General features: G+C 34.4%; 4 protein-coding genes, 1 long non-coding RNA gene and 1 other non-coding gene across 7 annotated transcripts; 3 read left to right on the forward strand and 3 right to left on the reverse strand.

Moving 5' to 3' along the window:
• Positions 1–1,624: 1,624 nt before the first annotated feature.
• Positions 1,625–6,524, reverse strand: ema (C-type lectin domain containing ema). The gene is made up of 12 exons (XM_014237241.3): positions 6,126–6,524; positions 5,894–6,033; positions 5,669–5,817; positions 5,462–5,604; positions 5,312–5,398; positions 4,362–5,248; positions 3,834–3,950; positions 3,283–3,741; positions 2,903–3,210; positions 2,569–2,837; positions 2,321–2,512; positions 1,625–2,258 (listed from the first exon to the last, which is right to left on the reverse strand). The coding sequence occupies exons 1-12, from the start codon at positions 6,326–6,328 to the stop codon at positions 1,934–1,936; spliced, it is 3,279 nt and encodes a 1,092-aa protein (XP_014092716.2). The 5' UTR covers positions 6,329–6,524; the 3' UTR covers positions 1,625–1,933.
• Positions 6,525–6,856: 332 nt separating this feature from the next.
• On the forward strand, positions 6,857–8,853 carry LOC106619224 (uncharacterized). The gene is given in 5 exon segments (XM_014237235.3): positions 6,857–7,017; positions 7,239–7,383; positions 7,435–7,602; positions 7,660–7,973; positions 7,975–8,853. Coding segments are annotated over 4 exon segments (972 nt in total). The 5' UTR covers positions 6,857–7,017; positions 7,239–7,274; the 3' UTR covers positions 8,356–8,853.
• On the reverse strand, positions 8,362–8,747 carry mRpS33 (mitochondrial ribosomal protein S33). The gene has a single exon (XM_014237234.3). It carries the CDS (start codon positions 8,745–8,747, stop codon positions 8,406–8,408), a length of 342 nt encoding a protein of 113 aa, XP_014092709.1. The 3' UTR covers positions 8,362–8,405.
• Positions 8,854–9,373: 520 nt separating the features above from the next.
• RpL3 (ribosomal protein L3) lies at positions 9,374–12,431 on the forward strand. 2 transcript variants are annotated; one of them, XM_036378142.2, is made up of 6 exons: positions 9,374–9,530; positions 9,751–9,943; positions 10,132–10,300; positions 10,914–11,049; positions 11,403–11,792; positions 11,995–12,431. In XM_036378142.2, the coding sequence occupies exons 1-6, from the start codon at positions 9,528–9,530 to the stop codon at positions 12,343–12,345; spliced, it is 1,242 nt and encodes a 413-aa protein (XP_036234035.1). In that variant the 5' UTR covers positions 9,374–9,527; the 3' UTR covers positions 12,346–12,431. The 2 variants fall into 2 exon arrangements, with proteins under 2 accessions (XP_036234035.1, XP_069965465.1); XM_070109364.1 differs by lacking the exons at positions 10,914–11,049; positions 11,403–11,792; positions 11,995–12,431 and adding an exon at positions 10,554–10,867.
• LOC138857241 (uncharacterized) lies at positions 9,856–10,156 on the reverse strand. The gene is made up of 2 exons (XR_011396313.1): positions 10,068–10,156; positions 9,856–9,979 (listed from the first exon to the last, which is right to left on the reverse strand). It is a non-coding gene; the product is annotated as an uncharacterized lncRNA (long non-coding RNA).
• LOC118683798 (small nucleolar RNA U43) lies at positions 9,982–10,062 on the forward strand. Its single transcript, XR_004979673.1, has one exon. It is a non-coding gene; the product is annotated as a small nucleolar RNA U43 (small nucleolar RNA).
• Positions 12,432–12,908: the final 477 nt, after the last annotated feature.

Here is a 12,908-nt window from a genome sequence, read left to right on the forward strand (position 1 = left end):
GTCCTGCGAAATGAAATAATTGTCTATACAGGGATTTGTTTTGATCAGTAGTGCGATCTGAACAATTTACAAAGGGATCATTGACTCCATAAAATGAAAAGAAAAGTTGTTGACTTGGCTAAATGTAAGCAAAGGTTGTGGACTTGGCGAAATGTGAACAAAAGGATCATTAATCTCTTAAAATGTAAACAAAAGGGTCAATGACCTTACAAAGTGTAAACAAGCTGCTTGCGGAGAAAAGGATGTGTGAAAAACTTTAGTTCGATATCTTAAAAACTGATAGACTAGTACGCGTATATATAGGAAGACAGACGGACATGGCTAAATCGATCCCGGGCCCCCCACGTTTCATTGTTTCACTCTGGGAGTTACAAATTTCGTCGCAAACTTAATATACCCTGTTCACAGTATAAAATTGATAAAATATATGTAAATCGTTTGAATGTGCAATTTTGGGGATCTGTGCTCGAGTGTATTGAAGATGATGGCTCTTTGCGAGCTGTAGTTCAAAATGGTAGAATAGGATTAAAAATTAAACATAAAAAAAAATTAACTATAAATTACATATTTAAAAAAAATTAAAAAACATTACAATTTAAAAAAAAAATTTAAAATAAAGAAAGATAAAAATTAAAAAAAAGAATTTAAAATAAAATAAATAAAAAAAAAAGAATTTAAAATAAAATAAATAAAAAAAAAATAATTTAAAATAAAATAAATAAAAAAAGAAAAGAATTTAAAATAAAAAAAAATAAAAAAAATTTAAAAAAAAGAGTTTAAAATAAAAAAAGGGATTTAAAATAAAAAAAAAATTAATTAAAAATTACATATTTAAAAAACAAATAAAAAATAAAAATACATTACAATTTAAAAATAAAGAAAGATAAAAATTAAAAAAAAGAATTTAAAATAAAATAAATAAAAAAAAAAGAATTTAAAATAAAATAAATAAAAAAAAAGAATTTAAAATAAAATAAATAAAAAAAAAAGAATTTAAAATAAAATAAATAAAAAAAAGAATTTAAAATAAAATAAATAAAAAAAAAAGAATTTAAAATAAAATAAATAAAAAAAGAAAAGAATTTAAAATAAAAAATAATAAAAAAAAAATTAAAAAAAAAGAGTTTAAAATAAAAAAAGGGATTTAAAATAAAAAAAAAATTATTATAAAAAAAAAATTAAAATAAAAAAAATTAATAATTAAATTAAAGAAAAACCATTAATAATTAAGAGTAAATTTTTAATCCGGTTTTGGAATTAAATTATTTTTTCAATCCGATTTTTGGGATTAAAAATTTAAAATTTTTTCAATTAGGATTTTCGAGATTATAAAATAAAAAAAAATATTTTTTAATTCAAATGGTAATTCAATTTTTTCTTTAACGCATTATCTGCAACCCAGCACTCAACTCGGCAGCAGTCCTCAAAATTATTAAGAGACTATTTCTGCCGCTTCAACCACAACAACATCGTTTCAGTGTTTTTCAAAATCTTTCAGCGCATATTATAAAATACACAACATACTTTATACATTTTTGTTTAAACAAGTAATTTAACTTTAATTTTTGCTTTTACTCATAATCTACATAATTAGTGTTTCCCCCTATTTTGATAAAAACTCAACTTATAAAACTAAACAAACCAAAAAATTTATTTATTTTAAATGTCATCAAATACCCTACAATTAATATTAGTCACAATTTGCATTTAACATGAGTTGCTTAATAACTAAAACCAAATTACACGGAAAGCAATTTTTTTGACACAAGAAAAGTATACGTTGATAGTACAAATTTCAACAAATCTTTGCTACATCATTTTTTCTTTACCACATACGTATGTACAACAAGTTCGAAATTCAACGTAATTTCAAACAATTAACGGATATTAATTTTTATGCTCGTATAAACAGAAAAATATACTGTTAATTGTTTTATACTGTTTCAATAATGCCGCGGCGTCGTTGCTCACTGCTAGCGGCTTCCTCATTGCCAATAAATGAGGTTTCTTCGGAACTGGCGACGGGCACTAAAACTTCTTTGGCAATTGGAACACTCAGCTGCGTGGCATGATGCGCTGCTGGGGAATGTGTATCGTGCGGTGTGCCATTATGCACCGTTACAGCAATCGGTTCATAATTTAGCGCACGTGATGGCGTATGCGCACGCGTCGGTGTATTAAGATGTGAGGAATTGGCACGCGAGTGTGGACTGTTGTTGCGCGAATGTTGAAAGTCCTCGAGCGGAATCTCCTCAGAACTGCAATAAAAAAAAATGGATTTAATATATTGACAGCTTGGAAATGACAGGAAATGCCTAACCGCGGTCTGGGCATGCGCGGACTGTTGTCACGTGAATGTGTTGCGCCACGACTTTGTGAATTAGCACGCGAGCTGCGCGGCGTATGCTCACGACCTGGTGAAGAGTTTGCATCGCGATTTTGCGACGTCGACGAATGTGAACTGGAATTGGAATTGCGACGACGCGGACGGCCGGTGCTCTCATTTCGTATGCTAAACAGAATTAGTGATAAGCAAATTTAACTTATCTAAAAATATATGCGACTAACCCCTCAATAGAGCGATTCTGCGCCATTTGTATGCGGCACACGCCACCAGCATTATTGGTGTCGCGCTTTAACGCCGCAGCAAAGCCGGGCACACGGTTTGTCGTCGACAATATGGGACGATGGTCGCGCGAAGAACGCGAACTGTTGCTTGCAACGCTACCCGCGCGTAAACCAGCCACCGCATAAACAGGCGAGTCAATCACTTGGCCAGGCATTTCAATTAGCTGCGCGATTTGGTACATTTTCTTCTGACGCGCCTTGCTGCGGCCCTAAAAAAAGAGCGTTAATGTTTAGTAGAAAAAATTTTATGAAATTATGAAAATGTATAAAGCACCTTGGTCAGTCTTTGCTTTGCTGCCATACAACGTATGTGATCGTCAAAGAGGAATTTCGCCGACAGCAGCGGTGTACGATTGTGCGTCGCGCCGCCACGATGTACCGTAATGTGCAGGCAGCGCGAATCGTCTTTATCACCAACCACTTCGACATCCTGCAGGAAGCCAACGAATTTAGCCACACCCCAACCCAACAATTTGGCATCTGGTTCAACGAGTATTAGTTGCAGCGAATCGATGACGAGAAAGCGTCGCTGTTTAGTGCTCTCCTTAGTGATAACAGTACAGGCAATTAAATCGCTATTATCTACAATTAAAAAATGATTAAAGTGGAAAAAACAAATTGTTACAGAAACTTCTAATATTATATGACACTAACTTAAATCGAGCACATTATCCACCTGCACCAGATTCATTGTGTTCGTTAACGGCAGCAAGGTTTCTTTTTCATTCAAAAATTGTTGGCACGTTTTGCGTAGCAGAAAGAAATCACGTATAGCGCGACGTGCCTTCTCTACTTCGCCACAGGGCAGGCGACGTGTGAAATTGATACCCGTCAGTGGTGTGCCGGTCGGTGGCAGCAGTATCGTTGAATCCATACATAGAAATTCAACATTCAAATTTGTTTTGCGCATCTCATTGAACTCATCCTCGAACAGATCGAGAAATATATCTTCAGACTTATAGAAATTACGCAATACCACCATAGACTGGTTACGTGCGGAAAACAGTGCATCACGCTGTGCCTCTGTGATACAAGCGTCGTCCGTATACGGTTTAGTAAACGTGATGAGCAATTGTAGCGCAATCTCAATGGTTATGAGACGTATGCGGCAGGCTGTGGGTGGTAAAAAAAAAAATAATGTATGTGTATATGTATATTAGAAAAAAAGTTAAATTTCAAAAAAATTATTTTTTAAGCATCCATACAAGGCTGATTCGATAACGTAATTATGTGCAGCAAGCGTTCTATTAGCTCTGTCTTGTAGCTGTACGGTCCTTTGGCTGTTTGGGAGAGTACTTGTTCAAACCAATCGTTTTTGACACCTACATATATCCGAGAAAAAACAATGGAAAGTGTTATTTTAGTTAAAATTAATTGGAATTGGCTGCACATTTATTTTTGTATAATAATATTAAATTGATGAAATATACAGATGCATATACATATATACATATATGTATATATAAAAACGAACTGAGAATCTTACATACCATCTACAGTGTTGGTTTATGAAGCATATATAGTAGTAGTGAGAAACACATCACCATTCGAGTTTATTTTGAAATGGATAGCATTACAAATGAAAAAGTAGAAAATAATGATGAACAATAAGTGCATTAGTAAGTTGATTTAGCGTTTGTTAAAAGGCGTTTAGATGAATGCAAACTACCAAATTAAACATGTAATAATATGGGCAACAATTTGTTGTTGTTTAAATTTTCAAGAATGCTCACCCCTGTTGTAAGCCATTGCGTATATGAGGCATAAGGACAAAAGTGCCAAATAATCATTCTCCGTACAATCCAACGCTGACAGTACCATTTCCAAGAATGGACGATTCAACTCATTAAATGCGCGCGTAGGTTGCGCAAGCTTTTGTATTTTTTCCTTTTCCTCATCGGTGATGTTCGCCAATTTGGCATTATTTAATACAGCTTGCGCCGCAACACTAGCGGTCTCCAACGAAATTCTGCACATATCGCTTGCTGCACATTCCTCAACGGTGGTGATTGTATTGGATGTGGTTGCTGTGGCATTTGTTACAGCTGCATCAAGCACGCTACTCGTGGCATTTGATGCTTCTAATGTATTTAGGTTGTCAGTATCATAGCTATGGCTTGTTGAGTTGGCACCGACAGTCTCCAACGCTTGCTCCAAACTTTCACGTGGCTCACCAAAACCCGGTACAATAATTAAACGGTGCTCCACATACGCATTTAATATTTCAGCTGCACCCTCTTTAAACACACTGTGATCACCATTGAGTATGACCCAGGCAAGCGCATGTACCAGCGGTGCATGTGTAATAACTAAGAATACCAGTGACAGCAAGTACAATGCGACAATTGATGAAACACGCGGATTATTGATTTCTTGTATATCAATATCTACAGGACGATTTAGGACTGCAGCGAGATTTTGTGTGACCACCGCAAGTGATGTTGGCGGTGGCGCAGGCGTGAGTGAGAATATATATAGCGGTACGAATAGTTTGTGTAACAGATGTTCGGTAAGTACCGCATTTAAATCGTCTATTTCGAGTAATAAAATATCGTTTAGGTAATGTAAATGATCTAGATGTTCGGCGACTAAATTTGAAAGCTTCTGATTCGACTGATGACTGCGTAATGAAATTTAATTATTTATTTATTTATTCAAACAAAATTAAGAGTCATGTACTTACTCAATGTCAGTCCTAACGCAGGTATCCAGTTCTAAAATATGCTTGCCTATAAACCAAACTAAGTTGCTGAAATAAGGCGCAGCGGTTCTGTAAAAGCAATTATTCACATTTTATATTATCACATATATTTCAAATTTCATAAGTACATACTTGTCTCTAATAAACCGCAACATACTGGCATTCTGTACTTTATATACATTTAACGAAATCGTGCGGACTGCTATTCGAACCATAGATTCTGGGTGATTAAAAAATTTTATAGCCTCTGTATATAGTGGAAAATCATTGGTATGCTAGAAAACAATATAAATATTTAAAAATGCTAAATAATTTTTAATATTAAAATTTCATTTTTACTTCGTTATAGAAGAAATGTATGGTATGCGTATTAAGTTTAAGGCTGAGCGTCTTTAGAAATAAAATGTAATAACCCATTACATCTTCATCAGAAAAATCAAACTTGTGCACAATTATAGAATTGACATGATTGTTGCTCAAAAGATAATCTATAAAAACAAAACAAATCATTTCTGTAAGTGACCCACTTATTTATGTTATGCTTGCTGAAGCATTGATACTTACACAAAGATGTCTCATTTCGTATATTTTCAAATAAAATATTTAATGTTTGCAATAGTTGCACACAAACAAAACTCGAGCCACCGCTTTTTTGGCGCATTATATGTAAAAAGTAGGACAGCATGTTTTTCTCAAGAAAAAAACTGCAAAAAAATTAAAATAATTATTTAGCAGCACACTTTGTACACAAATCTGTACTATATATAAATATATGTAAAATGATTTCGTTACGCACTCAAACACAGAAGAATCATGCTGATCGCCCCAGATAAGTATTTCTGCAATACAGCGCAGTGATTCCACTAAGAGACCACGATTGCTTTCGGAAACAGTGGTATTCTTTTCCAATATACTGTACAGGTACTTAAGGTGATCCAATGAAAGACGATTCTTTGGGCGGTTCCAGTTTCCACCAAACCAACTTCTACTCCGAAACATTTTTGTTTCCTTTCTCTTTATTTTTTAGCAATATATCTAATTTGTGGCTATAATCCTTAAGTTTTCGTATCCTCTTCGCATATACAATACAATTTTTTTAAATAAATTTGTCATTTAATTACGTTTCACTTTAGCATTTAATTACTTCATCAAAGAAAAAAGTACACTTTTTATTTCTACGTTGACGGTTGAACAAAATATTGCCTGCTGCTGTTGTCATAACCTGTCAGTACCATATGACCGCGGAATCAATTTTAACGCCGTTAAACATTTACTCGGCGCTGGTAATAAATACATTTGAAAAATCTTTGTTAGCATAAAATATTTAATTAAAGCCAACAAGACTTTTAAAGTATTGCATTCAAGTTCTTTCATTAATACATTTATAAATAAAAAATAATTAATAATAATAATCAAAATTACCAACTACAATCGATTTATTATTGCTTATCGATATGCTTTAAGTGGGCGGTAGTTATTTGTTGTTGTTAGACAAATGATGAGATGAAATCCCACACCGATTGGCTGTAATATGACTAAGTTTTAACAATACCGTAGTTATTTCCCGATACCACTATTTAAAAAAACTTAACTTTTTGATGTCTATAGAAAATGAATTCAGATTCAGCGTTATTTAATTTAGAAAATAGGTGGCAGAGCTGTGCAAATAGATGTATACAGCTTATAAAGTAAATAAATAATAAATATTGTCTTTATTTAAATCATATATACAATTTTAAGATACATTTTAGAATATTTGATAATAAAAGTTTTATATTCCATATTTTAGTAGCAACATTTCTACTTGTCCACATTAGTGTTACTTTAAGAGAAAGTGTCAGCATTACTGTGACATTGCCCACTTTTAAGTTGTACATTGATTAATGTTTCCTAATACCAAATTTTACAGATGCCGATGGTCCTACCGTTGTAGCTATAGCGTACCATGTTTTCTAGTCATGCTCATCTAAAACGACGTACACCTGAGGGAGGAATACCACGTCCTGATTACATTGAACATCTGGTAGAAGAATATCACACCACTACTAACATTGGTGAGACATATAGCTTAGAACGTTTCAAACAATTTACCTTAGAATTTCTAGAGGCTAAGGAACAGGTGACTGCTAATTTGGCTAATTTTGCTTATGATCCAATAAATTGGAAGTATATAAACGAATCTGGTGCCTTAGACGTATTTGAAGACTGCATGAAGAGTCCAAATGAACGTTTACAATTACATGCTATTGCCGGTTATTGTAACATATGCATAGGTAATAATACTTTTTAAAAAATTCTACCAAAAACTAGACACAATTTTTATCTCTTAGATCCTGAAGCATTTAAATTTATTACAAATTTCGAGATCTTCGAGCAAATAAGGAAACTACTTGACTTAACAGAAGCAGCCGACATACAGCTTAATTGCATAGCTCTATTATATCAGCTACTCACGGCGGACTCCTGTACACAAGAACAAAAAATTTTAATTGCCATACCCAGCTTGCTAAAAAAAATTACACAACTGCGAAACAAAAGCACAGATCAGAGAGTAAAGAATATCTCGGCATTGTTTTGTGAAGATTTTGGATCGCGTATAGAGGAGGTAGTCGATTTTAAAAATGTACTTGCAACTTTTAAAACGCTTTAATAGTCAAGTACCAACTAAATGCAGAGAGATTACTGTAGTCAAAAGGTTCAGTCAGGAAGAACTAGATCAATTTTCTACGCTTACCGCCGATTACAATCCTATACATTCTACAGACACATCAATAAACGAACGTAAAGTTCATGGTGCCTTCCTCAATGCCATTGTGGCTGGCATAATTGGCTCACAAATACCTGGGCCGGGTACTATTGTTTTAAGTCAAAAGTTTAAATTTCCCAATGCATGTCGTGTGGGTAAAGATGTAAATATTACTATTCGTTTGGTTAATGAACGCAAAATTGCTTTAGTAGAATATGAGTGTAAACAGGATGAAGGATTGGTTTTCATTGGCGAAGCTAAACTTCTAATAAAACAATGATCAAAATATAACTAAAAATATCTTTATTTTAAAAAGTAAACACAAGTACTCTATTTCTTCGCTCGCTTGCCTTCACCCTTCTTTGGTGCAGCTTTACCACGTAGCCGTCTCAAACGTTTCATTTCCTCTTTAAAATCTTCGTGCTCGTCACGGAATAAGCCATAAGCACGAAGATTTTTCATGAGAATATGTGTCTCTACATGTCGAGGATACCAGTTATTCAACGAATCTCGCTTATGCACCGGCTCCTCCGCGAACATGCGAACTACCTTCATCGACTTTTCATTGGTTGTACGCGCGACTTCACCAAAAATGCGATTGGAAAGGAAATTCATCCGGCGTGCATATTGTGTGCCCAACTTAATTAAATCGTTATATTTGTAGGACGACATCGTTGGCCACAAATCACGTTGTTAACTTTAAAATGAAAATATTGTAAAGAAAAATATAATTTATTATTGTAGTATGTTAAGGTATTGTTGGTTATGTCATTTCAAATAGATATCAGCTGATCGATTACAGATTTGCAATGAATTACAAATAAAAACTTAACATAGAAATTTTTTTTATATAAAAAATTAATATGTATATAATATTACGTGCTATTGAATTTATAAAATAGCATATAAATTATCATATAATCCAGTCTATTATAATACTAATGTATGAGACTAACTCGGTAAACTGGTCATAGTCATTTTGAAAGTCTTGAGTATACGATAATATTTTATTATAAAGATAAATTCCATTATTAAATTAAGTTTAGAATCGATGTTTTATAATTTTATTATTGCATATACCAGAGATTATCACGTTCCAAGATTGTTCAGTTAATAATAACGCGTAATACAAAATTAATAAGTTAAATTATGGCTATGAAAAATTATATATAAGAACTAATATGTTAGGCTTGAGGAATACCTTTTTCTTACAATAAATGTTTTCTGATATTTCTATACATATAAGATAGAGCACAACATTTAAAACGGTTCACACAGGTAACAAGCTTAAAAAGTCAGATCACAGATGTCGCCTTTCACATAGTACTGTTCGTTTGTAATTTTTGTAAACTGCAGCCTGCTTCTACAACTTCCCGAACGAATACTGCTCGATACTTTCTTTCTGACATCGTCGCTCAAACTGATAGGAAGCGTCGAAATATTTTCTGAGAAATGGTAAGAATTATTTTTTTTTTTTTATAGATTGTTAAGTTTATAAATGTGGTTAAGAAGTGTGAATAATTTGATGATTATATATTCCTTAATAAAAATTTATAAGATAAAAACAAATTAACCTGCAAAGTTATTTGCACACGTGGTTTTAAATGTAATGAAACAAATTGTTCGTTTTTTAGGTTTTATATTAATCTAAGTTTTCTAATTTTATTTTTGTTAGTCTCATCGTAAATTCTCTGCACCTCGCCATGGTTCTATGGCATTCTACCCCAAGAAGCGGTCATGCCGCCATCGTGGTAAGGTTAAGGCCTTCCCCAAGGATGACGCCAGTAAACCAGTCCATTTAACATGCTTCATTGGTTACAAAGCTGGTATGACCCACATTGTTCGTGAAGCGGACCGTCCTGGATCCAGTAAGTTTAAAACTATTTTTAACACGCCTTTATTTTCTATGATGATAAAAAGTTAATAATTTATGGTTAGAACACAAATGATATCCATGATTATAATATAACTAGGGCGGACTGATTTATCTACCATAATTGTATTAAGGAAATTTGATGAGCACGTGTTTTTAATGTTTCTATTTTTCTACTTCCAGAGATCAATAAGAAGGAGGTTGTTGAAGCCGTAACTGTTTTGGAAACTCCACCAATGATAGTTGTCGGAGCTGTAGGTTACATTGAAACTCCATATGGTCTTCGTGCTCTAGTCAATGTATGGGCACAACATTTATCGGAAGAGTGCCGTCGTCGTTTCTACAAGAACTGGTATGTTAAGCTTCATTACAACCTCAAAATGTGTTTTTTAAGTGGAATTAGATTACTTGATAAACATGTGTTGATTTCTTTTGCTTAAAATGATGATAGATGGTAACTGACTTTTTTGAAGATACAATATTATACCATCCCTGCCTGCCTTCCTTCTGATCAAAGTTTAAAGAAATCAACATTGTTTAACTGTCTTTCAATATTTGTTTGCTGTATATAAGAATATTACTAAAAAGATAATTTAAATTTAAAGTTCTTGGATCAGCTTGCTGAGAGAGCTTTTAAAATCTGTACAAGTCGTGTGAGCGCCATATTGTTTACCGAAAATTCAGTTCGTTTTTTGGTATTCTGATATGTGAAATTTCGTGAGCACGGCATGGAAGAATCGATCTCCGCTCGCCTTTCATTGCGATGAGGTCGGCTTCCTTTTTTGTTTTCTTTTTTATGTCAGTCAAATTCTCAATAGCAAAGAAGTTGAGTGTTGCGCCCACCCAATGGAGCTGAAAGCAAACTCCCTGGCTGCAAATTTGTTCCACTAAACGCACTCAATTGCGCTATCCGTTATAACTGCATAGATATATGTATTTGATGAATGCAATCTGCCTCGATTCAGGTACAAATCAAAGAAGAAGGCTTTCACCAAAGCCAGCAAAAAATGGGAAGTTGACTTGGGCAAGAAGAGCATTGAAAACGACTTCCGCAAGATGCTCCGTTACTGCAAGGTCATTCGCGTTATTGCTCATTCACAGGTAATTATGAAACAAATTTAATCATATTCATAAAATATGCGACGTCCTTGGTACACGGCGTCGGATGCACACTGCAGTCTTCGGATGAATGAGTGCATCTGATGTAGGGTTCCTAAAAGGCGGTCTTGCTGTGATGTTCAATGCATAGTTATATAACCGCAACGTCGAAGAAAAAATTGCCCTTGGCGATCCTTGATATATTCCACTAACTGTACATAGCCGCTTAGGCGATAACCGCACAGTTAAACCATATCACGGACATTACTAATTCAAATTATTTAACACTTACATATGTACATTCTTACACTATACCTCTTTTCAATTTCAATGTTACACTTTTCTACTTCAATTAGATCCGTTTGATCAAACAACGCCAAAAGAAGGCGCATATCATGGAAATCCAATTGAACGGTGGTTCTATCGAAGATAAGGTTAAATGGGTTCGCGAGAACTTGGAGAAACCTGTGCAGGTCAGCAATGTCTTCGGACAGGATGAGATGATTGATTGCGTTGGTGTTACCAAAGGTAAAGGTTTCAAGGGTGTCACTGCTCGTTGGCACACCAAGAAATTGCCACGCAAGACGCACAAGGGTCTGCGTAAGGTTGCTTGTATTGGAGCCTGGCATCCATCTCGTGTGTCCTTCACCGTCGCACGTGCCGGTCAAAAGGGCTACCATCACCGTACCGAAATCAACAAGAAGATCTACCGCATCGGTGCCGGAATCCACACCAAGGATGGCAAGGTAGGGCAAAATTGCTATTATAATCTCAATTTTATTAGATTGCTTTGATGATAAACTCATAAAGTTCCGACATCAAACAAAACTTTTTATTGATACCAAAATGATAATCAAATGATAGGACTGATTGCATAACCCGTAGACATGTATGAATGTGAATAATTTAAAAATATTACTAATTAAATGTAATTTCCGAACATTACAGGTCATCAAGAATAACGCCTCCACCGAGTACGATTTGACCGACAAGAGCATTACACCTATGGGTGGTTTCCCCCATTATGGTGAGGTCACCAATGACTTCGTCATGCTCAAGGGTTGTTGCATTGGCTCCAAGAAGCGTGTGCTCACACTCCGCAAATCTTTGTTGAAACACACCAAACGCTCTGCTTTGGAACAAATCAAACTCAAGTTCATCGACACATCGTCAAAGATGGGTCATGGTCGTTTCCAGACACCAGCCGACAAATTGGCATTCATGGGTCCACTCAAGAAGGATCGCATCAAGGAGGAGGTTGCCGCCGCTGGCGCTGCCACTACATCGGCCACCGCATAAATGTAAATTTATGTTTGTTAATTATATTAACACTTAATTACCACATTGATTGTGGTAAAAATAAAATAAATAGTAAAAACCAAAAATTTTCCTTCAAATTTATTGAGCAATAGTGCAATGATGATGGCGTAAGTAATCTTTAGCGGGTTATTTAAATTGGATAAAAAAATAAATAGAATAATCAGCAAGTTCCTAACACAAATAATACACATAGTGTCGACTGATATTGTATATGTATTGCTTGATTTGTACAGCATTATCGCGCATTGTTGCTAGGGTCGTCTCGGCTCTAGTAATTTTTAGCATGCGTCATCGTGACAACTGAATTTTTAATAAGCGGTGGTATGTTTACTTTTTCAGTGTCCAGTACTTCGTGTAGTGAATACAAATCTCTTAACACCGATAAATTCAATTTGAAATACTTTTTAATATTGGTAATACCCACAACTGACTTGATTTTTACAACAAATGTGTTGTTCCAAATTGTCAAATGTATTTCTGACATAAGGGTTAGTTTTCATTTCAAGTGCAGCTTAAAACTTGGGAGATCCTCGCATTGAGAT

Source organism: Bactrocera oleae, chromosome 2, assembly GCF_042242935.1.
Source record: "Bactrocera oleae isolate idBacOlea1 chromosome 2, idBacOlea1, whole genome shotgun sequence".
Lineage (NCBI taxonomy): Eukaryota > Metazoa > Arthropoda > Insecta > Diptera > Tephritidae > Bactrocera > Bactrocera oleae.